Source organism: Bombina bombina, chromosome 7 (assembly GCF_027579735.1).
Source record: "Bombina bombina isolate aBomBom1 chromosome 7, aBomBom1.pri, whole genome shotgun sequence".
Classification (NCBI taxonomy): domain Eukaryota; kingdom Metazoa; phylum Chordata; class Amphibia; order Anura; family Bombinatoridae; genus Bombina; species Bombina bombina.
In genome coordinates, this window is record NC_069505.1 from 95,426,704 (window position 1) to 95,446,623 (window position 19,920).

The 19,920-nt window shown below is 36.5% G+C and overlaps 1 protein-coding gene across 1 annotated transcript in view; it reads right to left on the minus strand.

Moving 5' to 3' along the window:
• The window catches only part of IRF7 (interferon regulatory factor 7), a 98,202-nt gene that overhangs the window by 33,827 nt on the left and 44,455 nt on the right, over positions 1–19,920 (minus strand). Inside the window, exons 9-11 of the mRNA XM_053720194.1 lie at positions 18,922–19,140; positions 16,002–16,388; positions 7,114–7,223 (exon numbers count right to left, since the gene is read on the minus strand). Coding sequence (XP_053576169.1) covers positions 7,114–7,223; positions 16,002–16,388; positions 18,922–19,140 — 716 coding nt within the window. The remainder of the gene's footprint in view (positions 1–7,113; positions 7,224–16,001; positions 16,389–18,921; positions 19,141–19,920) is intronic.

Sequence of the window (19,920 nt, forward strand, 5' to 3'; positions counted from 1 at the left end):
GCTGCATATAAAATAATATATAAAGAAAAATTAAACTAATTTAACATATTCTTCCTTTTCGAATGTTTGTACAACATTCTAACATTCGTTTAATGTAAAAGTGCTTTCTTTAAATGTAAAATTAGATTCAAATAATTTGATTTGAATTATGCAATATTCAAATTAGAAAAATTTAAATTTATATCGGCTAGATTACGAGTTTGGCGTTAGCCATAAAAAGCAGCGTTAAGGGGTCCTAACGCTGCTTTTTAACGCCCGCTGGTATTACAAGTTTGGCAGGTACAGGTGTACCGCTCACTTTTCTTTCGCAACTTTTCCATACCGCAAATCCCCTTACGTCAATTGCGTATCCTATCTTTTTAATGGGATTTTCCTAACGCCGGTATAACAAGTCTTGGAAGAAGTGAGCGGTACAGCCTCTACCTCCAAGACTCCTACCGCATATAAAAGTCAGTAGTTAAGAGTTTTATGGGCTAACGCTGGAACATAAAGCTCTTAACTAAAGTGCTACAAAGTACACTAACACCCATAAACTACCTATTAACCCCTAAACCGAGCCCCCCCCCCCACATCGCAAACACCAAAATATTTTTTTTTATCCCCTAATCTGCCGACCGGACATCGCCGCCAACTACATTATACATATGAACCCCTAATCTGCTGCCCCTAACATCGCCAACAGCTACATTATAGTTATTAACCCCTAATCTGCCCCCCCCACGCCGCCGCCACCTGCCTACAATTATTAACCCCTAATCTGCCGACCGGACATCACCGCCACTATAATAAATGTATTAACCCCTAAACCGCTGCACTCCCGCCTCGCAAACACTATAAAATTTGTTATTAAACCCTAATCTGCCGTCCCTAACATCGCCGCCACCTACCTACAATTATTAACCCCTAATCTGCCGCCCCCAATGTTGCCGCTACTATATTAAATGTATTAACCCCTAAACCTAAGTCTAACCCTAACACCCCCCTAACTTAAATCTATTTTTAATAAATCTAAATAAAATTACTATAATTAAATAAATTATTCCTATTTAAAACTAAATACTTACCTATAAAATAAACCCTAATATAGCTACAATATAACTAATAGTTACATTGTAGCTATTTTAGGATTTATTTTTATTGTACAGGCAACTTTGTATTTATTTTAACTAGGTACAATAGTTATTAAATAGTTATTAACTATTTAATTGCTAATTAGCTAAAATAAATACAAAATTACCTGTAAAATAAACCCTAACCTAAGTTACAATTACACCTAACACTACTCTATAATTAATTACCTAAACTACCTACAATTAAATACAATTAAATTAAATAAACTAAATTACGGAAAAAACCCCCACTAAATTACAGAAAATAAAAAAGAAATTACAATATTTTAAACTAATTACACCTAATCTAATCCCCCTAATAAAATAAAAAATCCCCCCAAAATAATAAAATTCCCAATTCTACACTAAATTACAAATAGCCCTTAAAAGGGCCTTTTGCAAGCATTACCCCCAAAGAAATCCGCTCTTTTACCAGCCCTTAAAAGGGCTTTTTTGTGGGGCATTGTCCCAAAGTAATCAGCTTTTACCTGTAAAAAAAAGAAATGCAATACTCCCCCAACATTAAAACCCACCACCCACATACCCCTACTCTAAAACCCACCCAATCCCCCCTTAAAAAAACCTAACACTAACCCCCTGAAGATCACCCTACCTTGAGGTGTCTTCACCCAGCCGGGCACCAGTGGTCATCCGATGGGGCAGAAAAGGACATCCGGACCGGCAGACATCTTCATCCAAGCGGCATCTTCTATCTTCATCCATCCGACGAGGAACAGCTCCATCTTGAAGACCTCCAGCACGGAACATCCGTCTAGGCCGATGAATGGCTAGTCCTTTAAATGACGTCATCCAAGATGGCGTCCCTCGAATTCCGATTGGCTGATAGAATCCATCTTCATCCATCTGACAAGGAACGGCTCCATCTTGAAGACCTCCGGCGCGGAACATCCTTCTAGGCCGACGACTACCCGACGAATGGCTGGTCCTTTAAATTATGTCATCCAAGATGGCGTCCCTCAAATTCCGATTGGCTGATAGGATTCAATCAGCCAATTGGAATTAAGGTAGGAAAAATCCGATTGGCACTAGAACAAATGGCATTGGCTAAACACTGGATCCAATCAGAAGGAAGGTCAGGGTATTTAATTGTTAACATGAATGAAGCAAGCATCTTGATAAAGGCCCCTGGCGGCTGAAACGCGTAGAGACTGCTTTACTCTGAACCTCGTTCTTTAAACACCTCCAGCTGGTAAGGCGCATTCAATATACCGGTTAGGGCAGGTACTTTGAGCTATATCCTATAGCAGGAGTAGACTCTATAGGTATAATTCCTGTCCCAGGACCCGGTATTCATACAAACCATTATTTTGAACCAGCTGGGTAAGATAATAAAGGAAACAGAATATTGTCCGTTACCGTAACGGATCAATGTTACAAGGTGATCACAGATGACACTTTAACCCGGAACTTCATCTAAGAACACAAACACTTTGAAACAATTGTTTGGAAACAACTCGGACCAGCTTGTCTGGCAATTGGATACAAGGAATATCGGAAACTGACACTTGAATAAGGTCATATAACAACAAGAATAAACATTCTGATACTAGCAGAAGTTTTTATCTTTGTAGGACTTACTGTGAACTCACTGTTTGTCTCATGCTAATATCTGCATCACTGATTGCTAAATTTGATTCAATTTGGATGTTCACATAAAAACAGATACATTGTATAGTAAGACTAAGAGTTACAAGTTATATTGCAGATTAAGTCCCAATTTACACGTTAGATTAGCCATAGATGGTATAGTTTAAACTTGTTTTCTAAATCAGATGCCGGCATCATATTTTTATTTATAATTTTATATTTTATTGTATCTTATTTTTGGAACTATTTTAATATATTCTATGTATGTGTAAAATAAACACGCTTTATTAACAATCCGTTTCTCTGGGAGAACCTTTACTGTTTTTCACCTAATATACCCACTGGGTCCTAATGCCTCTATTTTGAGACATTATTTTAACTATTAGTTGGCCATCCTTTTTTATTAACGGTGGTAATCACAGATCACACGGTGGTCTCTTAAGAGCATATTATATTTTTCTTATGGTCGTGTTTTTTCTGATCAATCTGGTATAATCACCACATTTAGGATTTTCAAAGCTTTTCATTTTTCATGTCTTTTTATTTTTATGCTACTATCAGTTCACCAGGTATACACCTTTAATTTATTAACTCTTGAGCTTTTCTAGCGCTATCCCATAACTCCCCTTCTTTTCGTTAATAGAATTGACCTCGCATTCCATTGGCTGATCCAATCAGCCAATCAGATTGAACTTCAATCCGATTGGCTGATTGGATCAGCCAATCGGATTTTTCCTACCTTAATTCCGATTGGCTGATTGAATCCTATCAGCCAATCGGAATTTGAGGGACTCCATCTTGGATGACATAATTTAAAGGACCAGCCATTCGTCGGGTAGTCGTCGGCCTAGAAGGATGTTCCGCGCCGGAGGTCTTCAAGATGGAGCCGTTCCTTGTCGGATGGATGAAGATAGAAAATGCCGCTTGGATGAAGATGTCTGCCGGTCCGGATGTCCTCTTCTGCCCGGATAGGATGAAGACTTCTGCCGGTCCGGATTTCCTCTTCTGCCCCATCGGATAACCACTGGTGCCCGGCTGGGTGAAGACGGCTCAAGGTAGGGTGATCTTCAGGGGGTTAGTGTTAGGTTTTTTTAAGGGGGGATTGGGTGGGTTTTAATGTTGGGGGGGGGTATTGTATTTCTTTTTTTTACAGGTAAAAGAGCTGATAACTTTGGGGCAATGCCCCGCAAAAAGCCCTTTTAAGGGCTGGTAAAAGAGCTGATTACTTTGGGGCAATGCCCCGCAAAAGGCCCTTTTAAGGGCTATTTGTAATTTAGTGTAGGGTAGGGAATTTTATTATTTTGGGGGGCTTTTTTATTTTATTAGGGGGATTAGATTAGGTGTAATTAGTTTAAAATATTGTAATTTCTTTTTTATTTTCTGTAATTTAGTGGTTTTTTTCTTCGTAATTTAGTTTAATTGTAGGTAGTTTAGGTAATTCATTTAATTATAGAGTAGTGTTAGGTGTAATTGTAACTTAGGTTAGGGTTTATTTTACAGGTAATTTTGTATTTTAGCTAGTTAGCTATTAAATAGTTAATAACTATTTAATAACTATTGTACCTAGTTAAAATAAATACAAAGTTGCCTGTACAATAAAAATAAATCCTAAAATAGCTACAATGTAACTATTAGTTATATTGTAGCTATATTAGGGTTTATTTTGTAGGTAAGTATTTAGTTTTAAATAGGAATAATTTATTTAATTATAGTAATTTTATTTAGATTGAATAAAAATAGATTTAAGTTAGGGGGGTGTTAGGTTTAGGGGTTAATACATTTAATATAGTAGCGGCGACGTTGGGGCAGGAGATTAGGGGTTAATAATTGTAGTTAGGTGGCGGCAACGTTGGGGCAGCAGATTAGGGGTTAATAAATATAATGTAGGTGTCGGCAGTGTTAGGGGCAGCAGATTAGGGGTTCATAGGTATAATGTAGGTGGCGGCGGTATCCGGAGCGGCAGATTAGTGGTTAATAATATAATGCAGGTGGCGAGGATGTCAGGGGCGGCAGATTAGGGGTTAATAAGTGTAAGGTTAGGGGAGTTTAGACTCTGGGTTCATGTTAGGGTGTTAGGTGTAGACTTAGAAAGTATTTTCCCATAGGAATCAAAGGGGCTGCGTTAGGAGCTGAACGCTGCTTTTTGATGGTGTTAGTTTTTTTTTCAGCCGTCTCAGACCCATTGTTTCCTATGGGGAAATCGTGCACAAGCACCTTTTAGCCAGCTTAAGGCTACCGTAAGCAACGCTGGTATTACAGTGAGAAGTGGTGCTAAATTTGCTCAACGCTCACTTTTCTGAGGCTAACGCAGCCATTCAGAAAACTTGTAATACCAGCGTTGTTTAAAGTGAGCGCTGGAAAAAAAAAAAAGGCTCGTTAGCAACGCAAGTTTTTATCAACAAAACTCGTAATCTAGCCATATATTTGTAATTGTATTTCTAATGCTTTCTTGAATTATGCAATTTTCTTAATACAAATATATAAATTTGAATGTTTCGATCTATTATGTATCAATACTAAATTCCTTACCACATGAACTATTGAACTTCTGAATAGTATTTGTTAAATCAAATGTTACATTTGAAATTTCGAATGTGGACATTCGATTTAATCATGAACCTTCGAAAGTGAAAACTGTAAATAGCATTAGATTATAGAATTTTTAAGAACATTTGTTCTTATCAACATTTGATTATGTAAATAGAATTTCTACAACAACATTCATTCTAACATTCAAATTTCGAATATGAACACATTCGCCCATCCCTAATGAACAGTCAAATACATTTTTGGACAAAAAAACATTGATTGCTTAACAAAATAGATTTGTTCATTTGTTTATGCTGTTTGGCACCAAAACCTGGTGCAGGAATAAGGGAAGGAGTAATGTTTCTTTGTAATGATGTACAAGGAGTCTGACCATTCATGTCTTCCGTTTTACTGTCCAATCCTGCTATAGTATTACTAATGATTGATGTTAGGAACAGCTGGTCAGGCACTAAATGCGGGATTTTAGTCACACAGGAACTTGTATGTTCTTTTAAAGGGACAGTCTACACCAGAATTGTTATTGTTTAAAAAGACAGCTAATCCCTTTATTACCTATTCAATAGATTGGCACAACCAACACAGTTATAAAAATGCAATTTTTACCTCTGTGATTACCTTGTATCTAAGCCTCTGCAAACTGCCCCCTTATTTCAGTTATTTTGACAGACATCCATTTTAGCCAATCGGAGCTGGCTCACCTGAACTACACGTACGTGAGCATTGTGTTATCTATATGGCACACATGAACTAACATCCTCTAGTGGTGAAAAACTGTCAAAATGCCGTGAGAGAAGAGGCGGCCTTCAAGGGCTTAGAAATTAGCATATGAACCATTTAGGTTTAGCTTTCAACTAAAAATACCAAGAGAACAAAGAAACATTGGTGCTAAAAGTAAATTGGAAAATTGTTTAAAATTGCATTCTCTATCTGAGTCAAGAAAGTTTATTTTGGACTAGACTGTCCCTTTAACATTGAAAAATAGGTTATTTTTATTGTTCGAATCCTATAATGTAGGATTTTCGTATTAATTGTCTATATAGCTGTTCCCATTGGAAATAAAAATAATGAATCCAAATAAAATATTCGTCCGAACTGAATGTCGGCATCGACTAAATTCAGCCAAACAAAATGTTTTTAAAATATTAGGAATTAATCTTTCGGATGAAACAAATTTTTTCCATGCACACAGATATATATATATATATATATATATATATATATATATATATATATATATATATATATATATATATATATACTATATATATATATATATATATATATATATATATATATATATATATATGTGTTTATAATATAAATTCTCAGTGTGGCCACGGGGAGATTCGAGAGCAGACATGTTTTAACCTAATTTGCATTCTCCCTCTTCTGAGCATGGGCAAAACAGTTATTGTTTCTCTTGCATTCACTAAACACTAAGCTAGCTCACTACTCCTAGATCAAGATAGATAAGCCTTCCTGTAGAGACCCCAGCCCCGTTTTAGGGATGTGACATGAAGTAATGGACACTGCACAAAGTAAGTTTAAAAAAAAAATAAAAAAAAAAAATGGGTAAAATCATCATTTCAAAATGATAAATAATACATAATGAAATTATTTCTATTAAGTATAACCAACTGCTTAGTACTTTCTGTATTACAACAATGTAAACACTGATTTATATTCCTTCAAGCAGTTCAAACAAAAAAAATGTAGGTTGTATATACAAGCCATTTAAGAAATCTCGTAGTACAATTACAAGTTTACTGGCTATAAATCCCCACTGCATTTGCAAATTGGAAGTATATTATTATACCAACAGACAGAAAAAAACATCTACACTTACCTTCACTAAAACAAACTTCCTGTCTTTAGACTTGAACAGGTCCTGACCAAAGGACAGATAGATGGTGTAATCTGGGGATGGTTTTTGACCGGTTATAAAAGCTTGTAAATCTGCAAAACAAGAATACATTGTATGTGTTTAACTGAATTTATAAAGTAAAGCCTCTTAACTCTCTCCTGTTAGGTGTGTTAAATTTCATTAAAGCCAAATTCAATTAAAAGATCTGTGTTGCATATAAATGAGGTGTGCCCCCATAGCTGAGGTTAACCATTTATATTTAAAGGGTTACTAAAGTAAAAAATAAAGTTTCATGATCAGATAAAGGATGCAATTAAAAAAACAAAACACTCTAATATACTTCCATTAACAAAACGTGCACGTTCTTTTTATATGCACTCTTTCTTAGGCTCCAGCTCCTACTGAGCATATGCAAAAGTGCACATATGAATATTGTGATTGGCTGATGGCTGGATTAAAGGGACAGTAAAGTCATAATTAGACATTCATGATTTAGACAGACCATACAATTTTAAACAACGTTCCAATTTACTTCTATTATTTAATTTGCTTCCCTTATTTGTTATCCTTTGCTGAACGGTTTATCTCAGTAAGCTCAGGAGCAGCAAATAAACCTAGGTTCTAGCTGCTGATTGGTGGCTGCATATATATACGGATTGTGATTGGCTCACCCATGTGTTCAGTTAGAAACCAGTAGTGCATTGCTGCTCCTTCAACAAATGATACCAAGAAAATGAAGCAAATTTGATTATAGAAGTAAACTGGAAAGCTGTTTAAAATTGTATGTTCTACCTAAATCATGAAAGAAAATGTTTGCGTTTCATGACTCTTTAACTTTGAAATTTGCCAGAAAATATTCTGCTGCTCATTTCAAATTCAAAGAAAGTGCTATTGCATTGTCTCTTTATTGTGCATTTGTCAATTATTAGATTAAACATTCAAAATGTTTTGTCTTTGTGTAAAAATTGTGCTTTGTCCCACGCTCCCTTGAGAGTAAACCAAGGTTTTTAGAATTCTGATTTGCAGGTTACAGAATTAGGTTTTTGGTTTCTCTAGGGAGCATGGCAAAAGCACAATTTTTACACAAAAGCAAGTGTTTAATGTAATTTTAACACTTTTTTTTATCCAGTACGCCTAATCAGAGCAGTGCATGAGTGTACATCTATCGGAAGGAAATTTTAAGTATGAAAAAATAACTGATTTTACTCATATCTGATCACACATTTCAGCTACTAAACATACATTTACTTACAATGTAAGCTTTCAAGATTCATAGGCTGTACCATTAAAAATAATAATATATATATATATATATATATATATACATATACACACATACATATACACACACACACACACAGTATATATATTTCTATTATCAAACTAAAGTTTCAGTCTCCATGGCTAAAGCTCCTTCTATGAGAGCCATCATATATGCCTACCTGCTATCACTGTTCCTTTAAGACTGCCTTCTCTGCTTCTGTCAATCAAGCTTTTTCGGGCATAGTCTGCATAGATTCTACTATGGGAACTTACCTGCTTAATTAATTATTAATGCACCCAATTCTCTCAGGCTCTATTGAGCTATGCTCAGGTCTATTGTTCACTGCACTAGCTTTGAAGTTTGTTCCGGATATAGAGATATCTCAGTGTTGTTTCTTTCATGTAATTAACAAGAGTCCATGAGCTAGTGACGTATGGGATATACATTCCTACCAGGAGGGGCAAAGTTTCCCAAACCTTAAAATGCCTATAAATACACCCCTCACCACACCCACAAATCAGTTTTACAAACTTTGCCTCCAAGGGAGGTGGTGAAGTAAGTTTGTGCTAGATTCTACGTTGATATGCGCTCCGCAGCAAGTTGGAGCCCGGTTTTCCTCTCAGCGTGCAGTGAATGTCAGAGGGATGTGAGGAGAGTATTGCCTATTGAATGCAGTGATCTCCTTCTACGGGGTCTATTTCATAGGTTCTCTGTTATCGGTCGTAGAGATTCATCTCTTACCTCCCTTTTCAGATCGACGATATACTCTTATATTTACCATTTCCTCTACTGATTCTCGTTTCAGTACTGGTTTGGCTTTCTACAAACATGTAGATGAGTGTCCTGGGGTAAGTAAGTCTTATTTTCTGTGACACTCTAAGCTATGGTTGGGCACTTTATTTATAAAGTTCTAAATATATGTATTCAAACATTTATTTGCCTTGACTCAGAATGTTCAACTTTCCTTATTTCCAGACAGTCAGTTTCATATTTGGGATTATGCATTGAATTATCATATTTTTTCTTACCTCAAAAATTTGACTTTTTTCCCTGTGGGCTGTTAGGCTCGCGGGGGCTGAAAATGCTTCATTTTATTGCGTCATTCTTGGCGCTGACTTTTTTGGCGCAAAAATTCTTTTCCGTTTCCGGCGTCATACGTGTCGCCGGAAGTTGCGTCATTTTTTGACGTTATTTTGCGTCAAAGATGTCGGCGTTCCGGATGTGGCGTCATTTTTGGCGCCAAAAGCATTTAGGCGCCAAATAATGTGGGCGTCTTTTTTGGCGCTAAAAAAATATGGGCGTCATTTTTGTCTCCACATTATTTAAGTCTCATTATTTATTGCTTCTGGTTGCTAGAAGCTTGTTCACTGGCATTTTTTTCCCATTCCTGAAACTGTCATTTAAGGAATTTGATCAATTTTGCTTTATATGTTGTTTTTTTCTTTTACATATTGCAAGATGTTCCACGTTGCAACTGAGTCAGAAGATACTACAGGAAAATCACTGCACAGTGCTGGAGCTACCAAGCTAAGTCTGCTATAAACTTTTGGTATCTGTTTTCTCCAGCTGTTATTTGTATTGCATGTCATGTCAAACTTATTAATGCAGTTAAAATTTCCTTTAGTACTGTTACATTACCTGTTGCTGTCCGTCAACATCTAATTTTCAGAGTGTTCCTGATAACATAAGAGATTTTATTTTTTAAAATCCATTAAGAAGGCTATGTCTGTTATTTCTCCTTCTAGTATACATAAAAGTCTTTTAAAACTTCTCTTTTTTTCAGATGAATTTTTAAATGAACATCATCATTCTGATACTGATAATGGTTCTTCTGGTTCAGAGGTTTCTGTCTCAGAGGTTGATGCTGATAAATCTTTGTATTTGTTCAAGATGGAATTTATTCGTTCTTTACTTAAAGAAGTGTTATTTGCATTAGAAATAGAGGATTCTGGTCCTCTTGATACTAAATGTAAACGTTTAAATAAGGTTTTTAAATCTCCTGTAGTTATTCCAGAAGTGTTTTATCTCCCTGATGCTATTTCTGAAGTAATTTCCAGGGAATGGAATAATTTGGGTAATTTATTTACTCCTTCTAGACGTTTAAGCAAATTATATCCTGTGCCATCTGACAGATTAGAGTTTTTTGGGACAAAAATCCCTAAGGTTATGGGGCTGTCTCTACTCCTGCTAATGTACTACTATTCCTATGGCAGATAGTACTTCATTTAAGGATCCTTTAGATAGGAAAATTGAATCTTTTCTAAGAAAAGCTTACTTATGTTCAGGTAATCTTCTTAGACCTGCTATATTTTTTAGCGGATGTTGCTGCAGCTTCAACTTTTTGGTTAGAAGCTTTAGCGCAACAAGTAACAGATCATAATTTTATAGCATTATTATTATTCTATAACATGCTAATAATTTTATTGGTGATACCATCTTTTGATATCATTAGAGTTGATGTCAGGTATATGTCTCTAGCTATTTTAGCTAGAAAAGCTTTATGGATTAAACTTGGAATGCTGACATGTCTTCTAAGTCAACTTTGCTTTCCCTTTCTTTCCAGGGTAAATAATCATTTCGTTCCTTTCCTCACAACAAGGAACAAAAGCCTGATCCTTCATCCTCAGGAGCGGTATCAGTTTGGAAACTATTTCCAGTTTGGAATATATCCAAGCCTTATAGAAACCTATAGCCAGCTCCTAAGTATCTATGAAGGTGCGGCCCTTATTCCAGCTCAGCTGGTATGGGGGCAGATTACGTTTTCTTCAAAGAAATTTGGATCAATTCCGTTCTTAATCTCTGGTTTCAGAAACATTGTTTCAGAAAGGTACAGAATTGGCTTCAAGTTAAGGCCTCCTGCTAAGAGATTCTTTTCTTTCCCGTGTCCCAGTTGACACAGCAAGGCTCAGCATTTCTGAAATGTGTTTCAGATCTAGAGTTGGCTGGAGTATTTATGCCAGTTCCAGTTCTGGAACAGGGGCTGGGGTTTTATTTTATCTCTTCATTGTACCAAAGAAGGTCAATTCCTTCAGACCAGTTCTGGATCTATCATTATTGAATCGTTATGTTAGGATACCAACATTCAAGATGGTTACTGTAGGACTATCCTGCCTTTTGTTTAGCAAGGGCATTATATGTCTACAATAGATTTACAGGATGTGTATCTGCATATTCCGATTCATCCAGATCACTTTTAGTATCTGAGATTCTCTTTTTAGACAAGCATTACCAGTTTTGTGGCTCTACTGTTTGGCCTAGCCTCAGTTCCAAGAATTTTTTTCAAAGGTTCTCGGTGCCCTTCTTTCTGTAATCAGAGAATAGGTTTTTGGTATTTCCTTATTTGGACGATATCTTGGTACTTGCTCAGTCTTCTCATTTTCGAAGAATCTCATACGAATCGACTTGTGTTGTTTCTTCAAGTTCATGGTTGGAGGATCAATTTACCAATCAGTTCATTGATTCCTCAGACAAGGGTAACCTTTTTAGGTTTCTAGATAAATTCAGTGTCTATGACTCTGTCCTTGTCAGACAAGAGAAGTTTAACATTGATATCAGCTTGTCAAAACCTTCAGTCACAATCATTCCCTTTGGTAGCCTTATGCATGGAAATGTTGGGTCTTAGGACTGCCGCATCAGATGCGATCTCCTTTGCTCGTTTTCACATGCGACCTCTTCAGCTCTGTATGCTGAACCAATGGTGCAGGGATTACTCAAAGATATCTCAATTAATATCTTTAAACCGATTTTACGACACTCTCTGACATGGTGGACAGATCACCATCGTTTAGTTCAGGGGGGCTTCTTTGTTCTTCCGACCTGGACTATAATCTCAACAGATACAAGTCTTACAGGTTGGGGAGCTGTGTGGGGGTATCTGACGGCACAAGGGGTTTGGGAATCTCAGGAGGTGAGATTTCCGATCAATATTTTGGAACTCCGTGCAATTTTCAGAGCTCTTCAGTCTTGGCCTCTTCTGAAGAGAGAGTTGTTCATTGTTTTCAGATAAGACAATGTCACAACTGTGGCATACATCAATCATCAAGGAGGGACTCACAGTCCTCTGGCTATGAAAGAAGTATCTCGAATTTTGGTTTGGGCGGAATCCAGCTCCTGTCTAATCTCTGCGGTTTATATCCCAGGTATGGACAATTGGAAAGCGGATTATCTCAGTCGCCAAACGTTGCATCCGGGCGAATGGTCTCTTCACCCAGAGGTATTTCTTCAGATTGTTCAAATGTGGGAACTTCCAGAAATAGATCTGATGGCTTCTCATCTAAACAAGAAACTTCCCAGGTATCTGTCCAGATCCCGGGATCTTCAGGCGGAGGCAGTGGATGCATTTTCACTTCCTTGGAAGTATCATCCTGCCTATATCTTTCCGCCTCTAGTTCTTCTTCCAAGAGTAATCTCCAAGATTCTGAAGGAATGCTCGTTTGTTCTGCTGGTAGCTCCGGCATGGCCTCACAGGTTTTGGTATGCGGATCCTGTCCGGATGGCCTCTTGCCAACCGTGGACTCTTCCGTTAAGACCAGACCTTTTGTCTCAAGGTCCTTTTTTCCATCAGGATCTGAAATCCTTAAATTTAAAGGTATGGAGATTGAACGCTTGATTCTTGGTCAAAGAGGTTTCTCTGACTCTGTGATTAATACTATGTTACAGGCTCGTAAATCTGTATCCAGAGAGATATATTATAGAGTCTGGAAGACTTATATTTCTTGGTGTCTTTCTCATCATTTTTCTTGGCATTCTTTTAGAATACCGAGAATATTACAATTTCTTCAGGATGGTTTAGATAAGGGTTTGTCCGCAAGTTCCTTGAAAGGTCAAATCTCTGCTCTTTCTGTTCTTTTTCACAGAAAGATTGCTATTCTTCCTGATATTCATTGTTTTGTACAAGCTTTGGTTCGTATAAAGCCTGTCATTAAGTCAATTTCTCCTCCTTGGAGTTTGAATTTGGTTCTGGGGGCTCTTCAAGCTCCTCCATTTGAACCTATGCATTCATTGGATATTAAATTACTTTCTTGGAAAGTTTTGTTCCTTTTGGCCATCTCTTCTGCCAGAAGAGTTTCTGAATTATCTGCTCTTTCTTGTGAGTCTCCTTTTCTGATTCTTCATCAGGATAAGGCGGTGTTGCGAACTTCTTTTGAATTTTTACCTAAAGTTGTGAATTCCAACAACATTAGTAGAGAAATTGTGGTTCCTTCATTATGTCCTAATCCTAAGAATTCTAAGGAGAAATCGTTGCATTCTTTGGATGTTGTTAGAGCTTTGAAATATTATGTTGAAGCTACGAAATCTTTCTGTAAGACTTCTAGTCTATTTGTTATCTTTTCCGGTTCTAGGAAAGGCCAGAAAGCTTCTGCCATTTCTTTGGCATCTTGGTTGAAATCTTTAATTCATCTTGCCTATGTTGAGTCGGGTAAAATTCCGCCTCAGAGAATTACAGCTCATTCTACTAGGTCAGTATCTACTTCCTGGGCGTTTAGGAATGAAGCTTCGGTTGACCAGATCTGCAAAGCAGCAACTTGGTCCTCTTTGCATACTTTTACTAAATTCTACCATTTTGATGTATTTTCTTCTTCTGAAGCAGTTTTTGGTAGAAAAGTTCTTCAGGCAGCGGTTTTCAGTTTGAATCTTCTGCTTATGTTTTTTGTTAAACTTTATTTTGGGTGTGGATTATTTTCAGCAGGAATTGGCTGTCTTTATTTTATCCCTCCCTCTCTAGTGACTCTTGTGTGGAAAGATCCACATCTTGGGTAGTCATTATCCCATACGTCACTAGCTCATGGACTCTTGTTAATTACATGAAAGAAAACATAATTTATGTAAGAACTTACCTGATAAATTCATTTCTTTCATATTAACAAGAGTCCATGAGGCCCACCCTTTTTTGTGGTGGTTATGATTTTTTTGTATAAAGCACAATTATTCCAATTCCTTATTTTATATGCTTCGCACTTTTTTTCTTATCACCCCACTTCTTGGCTATTCGTTAAACTGATTTGTGGGTGTGGTGAGGGGTGTATTTATAGGCATTTTAAGGTTTGGGAAACTTTGCCCCTCCTGGTAGGAATGTATATCCCATACGTCACTAGCTCATGGACTCTTGTTAATATGAAAGAAATGAATTTATCAGGTAAGTTCTTACATAAATTATGTTTTTTAGCGTGCCTTTCCTACAGATATTCAGGTTTACAGCCTAACCTGTCTACTGATGCCTGATTTCTACTAACAGCAAGTAACCATATTTTTCCTGCTTTGTTTCCTGGACTCAATTTGCTGCAAATTCTGAACTCAATCTAAATTACAAGTCTGCATTTTGCTTTGATCTTTCTCTGACTGCTACAACTGAATCATACTCTGAAGTTTACAACTACTCGTTGTTAGAAGTTGTAATTACTCAATATACTGCTGCAGCTATATATTCTCAGAACTCGTGATTCTCCAATTCCCACAACGGTATTAAATACTTTAACTTGTAACTTAATTATCACTAGAGCTACACTGCTTATATTACTCTGGCATCTTCTCCAACTTATATTGTGTACTGTGAATCTGAATTAGACATGTGTGTTTCGTTTCCTTCCGAATCGAAATTCGGATGAATTTGTCAAATTCGGAGCTTCGGATTGATTTGAATTTCCGAATTACCGCAGCACTGAAACTAACTAATAAATCCGAATTAGTTATATCACTCTGCTATGGGTTAGACCTAATATTACAGTACATAATGCGCAGCACATCCCACCTAACACATACCAAACTTCCGAATTTACGAATCTAATCCGAACCGAATACATCCAAATCCGAATGAATCTGAAACTAATGCATTCAAATGTATCCGAATCGATCCGAAAACTAAATTCAAAAACATCCGAATCGATCCAAAACTAATTTTTCTGCCATGCACAAGTCTAATGTGCTTTACCACTTTACTTGGTAAAGATATATAATACATTCTGAATCCTACCACATCTTTTCTAGTTTACTTATTGTGAATTCTGTCTCCTACTACATTCATATTGTACTCTCTGGAACTTTTGCTGTGTATATCAAGATTACAGTCATGCTCTCTGAAGCTCAATACTATCTGTTACCGTTGAAGCCTGAATATGTTGCATAGATGTGTTTTACACTTCATGAACCCTACAATAACTCCTAGCAACTATGAAAGGATACTATTCCCTGAGTCAGGGGTTGGTGTCTCTAATTCCCAACCACTGCCCTGAGGGTCTGTCTCCTAAGCGATCATACACCAGAGCGTGACAAGAGCATATGCAGGTAGGTGCAGCCCTTGAGCACTATATGGCAACAGTGTTTACAACAATATTTGTAACAATGTTATACATATAAAGCTCAAGGCACATGCACAGTCCTAATATAGACTGAGAGAGAATCGTTCACCCAGATGAACAACGGCTCAGCAACCATATCCCTCTAGGCACATTGTTTTTAACAAAGTTATACATATAGACTTCCTCAGTATGTTGTCATGGAAAGGAGCTAAGTTTCAATCAAGAGGGCCAAATGAAAGATACTTTAAAAGGAATAAACTGGAAAGCTTTTAAAATCATACTCATTATAGGAATTTTTAAGTTGAACTTACCATTCCAAAACTTTTCAAAATCAAAAATTTCTGTAGGAACATCTCTCTCTAGCAGATTTCTCCATCGGTTTTCTTGTGTGATGTTCTCCAAATCTCTAGACAAAGACCAATACACCTTGGACTTTCCAGATCTTCTGGCATTAAGCTTGAAATCGTTGACCTCAAGCAAAAGGCCTCCTCCAACATTATCTAGGATGGTTTTGGTATTTTTAATTTGGACCTGATCCACCAGTCTCTCAATAGAAGGAAAACAGACAACATTGACTGGTTCCAGAGCAGGGTCTACAGATCCAGTGTTGATGAGGAACCGTTGGTTCACAGTTTGCTGTAGAACTTGTCTTCCCTTGTAGAAGACAGTAACGTCCCAAGATGTTAATTTTGGAATACCTAAAAAAATATATATATATTATTTATTGATCTAAACACTACCTGTTAAGATTCTTTAAGCTTAAAGGGTCATTATAAAAGAAAAAATAACTTGCTCTATTCTGCAAAGGGTTAAACATATAGCGAAGTTCAGCTCAGGACCCGCAAGAGCACTGCTAGTCCAAAACGGGAACTGCCACTGATTTAATCAGCTGCATTAATAGCATGACTCAACTGTGTAACTTGCACTTGCTGATTGGTTCGGCAGCAGTTCCCATTCAGGACCAGCATGCTCTAACAAATTTAGATGTTTTAAAGGGACAGTCATCACCAGAATTTTTGTTGTTTAAAAAGATAGATAATCCCTTTATTACCCATTCCCCAGTATTGCATAACCAACACTGTTATATTAATATACTTTTTACCTCTGTTATTACCTTGTATCTATGCTTCTGCAAACTGCCCCCTTATTTCAGTTCTTTTGACAGACTTGCATTTTAACCAATCAGTGCTCACTCCAGGGTAACTTCAAGTGCATGAGCTCAATGTTATCTATATGATACACATGAACTAATGCCCTCTAGTGGTCAAAATGCATTCAGATTAGAGGCAGTCTTCAAAGTCTAATAAATTAGCATATGAACCTCCTAGGTTTATCTTTCAACTAAGAATACCAAGAGAACAAAGCACAATTGGTGATAAAAGTAAATTGGAAAGTTGTTTAAAATTACATTCCCTATTTAAATCATTAACTTTTTTTGGACTTGACTGTCCCTTTAATTTGTTAGCTAAAATGGCCCTTTAACTGTTAGCTACCAAACAGACCAGGGACAAACTGCTTTTGTCAATGGGTAACATTCAACAATTCCAAATAATTAAAATGTTATATATTCACATTTAACAGTATTACACATCTTCCCAAAGGATATATCTAGTACTGCCATATTGTCTCAGAACTCTTAACATATTTGAAATAACTTTGGTTTATGTAGCAATACTTTTATTTTGTAAAGAAGTTTTGTGTAATAAGTTTGCATAACATTTCATTTTTATAGTGATATATTATCACAACTAATGTAGTATTTTTGCAAGAATGCTTTTGGTGGGAGCAGTAAGTGCACAAGTATTCTTGCAAAACTGCTGTCTGCTTTCTCTAGAAGAAAAAAAAAAAGCCCTTGAGAGGCGACATGATTATTTATATAAATATATTCAAGGCAAATATACAGAGATGTACTGTTTATTCCAAGAAAATTGTTTGTGATAAGAGGTTTCAATTTAAGGCTGGAGGAAAGAAAGATTTAACCTCCATCAACGTAAATGTTGTTTTTCACTGTGAGCACATTTAAATTACCTAAGGAGGTAGTAAATGCCAATACCTTAGATACATTTAAAATGGTTTAAGATATGTTACTATATTTCTGTCTGGGGATTCAGGGATAGGATTGCTGGTGTTAAATCGGTCACCTTTTTAATGGGATTCATTTAAGATCAACTGGAGCTTTTATTGTAGAAAAATTAAGATTTGTATAGGTTGAACTCAATGTACTTCTGTTTTTTTATTTTAAACCTCATCTATGTTACATTGTGCTACGCAAACATGCACTCTCCTGAGCATACCTACATACCTTTCAGCAAAGGATACAAAGAACCTATGCAATTTTACTAGAAGTAAATTGTAAAGTTTTATTTATATAAATTGTACATTTTTTTTTATTTTTATTTTTTTAAGGGGCATTCTAGTGAAATTACTCTGGTGCATTTTATCTGGTCCTCTAATTTTCTAAAACAGTGCTTAACTGAAAAAAGTAATTTTCAAGCATCAAAGGAGCAGTGGTGTCTCCAGGATTTTCCTTAATTGCGGGGGCATTTGCCAGAAAACCACCAGTGTTTCTGTAGGCAGGGCAAAATGATTACTGGGCAGAGTCAGGTGGTCTGTGTGTCATTGGTAGGGAACCTGGGCAAAGTGGAGGTGGGCAAGTGAGTGCCAATCACAGTTGGAGTCCCATCCATTATGCTGGGTGGCTACTCTACTGCATATGAGTAGTGATAGATATGGAATTGGGAAGCAGAACATTGGAGAATATCCTGTTTGTTTGTCTAGATGTTATGTATAATACAGATACATTGATGTATTAATGTTGTCATACAGACACTGGCATATATTCAAGTAAAATCAATGTCATATCAATAAATAATTTTCATTTACATGTACTAGATAGCTGTTTGTGCCTCAAAAGTAACCCGGATGATTTCCATGCATGATAAATACAACCCAAAGATTAATTCATATAAATAAATAACCTGTTTTTTTATGCATAGTAATCATTTGGGGCCAGATTACAAGTGGAGCAGTATTTAACGATCTTGCGCTAGCTCCGCTCAAAGTAATCATTTTGCGCTCGTTGGGGAGCGATTTTTGGAAACACAACATTACAGTACATTGTCCCTTTTCATAGTTTGATATTTATTTTATTAATCTACGTTAAAGAGGAGACCTAAGTCAAATGCAGTACAAAAAAAATGTCTTACACCATTTCACAGTTTTTCTACTAACCTGGGGGAACGGACTGGACAAAGGGGCGATGACATGGCTGAGGCAGAGGTTCCACAAAGCCATTGTGGTATGGAGTTTGCTCCACTTTTTGTGCATTTCCCCAGTTCTCACAGGCAGTGTTGTAGACACCATCTTCTTGTGATTCAAAGACTTTGTCTATCAGGGGCACATCTTGTGGATACCCATTCTGAGTAGAGTTATTCACCTGATATTGTGCACCTGTAGAGTATTAAAGAGATTTTAATTAATACAGTTAATACAATTTGATCATGCTCAGGGGACACGTGCATGCTTCTGAGCTCAGCTAGGATTACCCTTTAACAAAGGATACCAAGAAAACTAAGCAAAATTGATGATAGAAGTAAATTAAAAAGTTGTTTGAAAATTGCATGTGCTGTCCAATCCATATTTTTTTGTTTAATTTACTGTCCATTTTAAGATCCTTAAGCTTAAATATATACAGATTTATTCAAATTAAATTTATAAAAACTGGTTTCACTAAGTTAAACTAGTAGCTAGCAGAAAAGCAATGTTTCCATTGCAACATCACCACTACAGGAGTAATGTTTCAAAAATAATTGTCAAATGTGTGTCTAGTCACCATATCTAGGGTTAGAACTAAGGTTAGTGCTATGGTTAAACGGACATGAAATACATTTTTTCTTTTTATGATTCAGATAGAGAATAAAATTTTAAACATTCCAATTTAGTTCTATTATCTAATGTGCTTTATTCTTTAGATATCGTTTGTTGAAGAATTAGCATTGCCCATGGGTGAGCCAATCACATGAGGCATCTATGTGCAGCCACCAATCAGCAGCTGCTGAGCCTATTTAAATGTATGTAAGAGATAGATAGAGATATATGTATGTGTGTGTGTGAATGCGAAAAATCTGTTATTTTCATAAAAAAAGATTCCTTCCCAAAGACTTCCATTCATTGGGCTCCTTTTCTAAATCTTCAAATGCAGCTTTGGAACTATAGCGGTGAGGGCTTGTG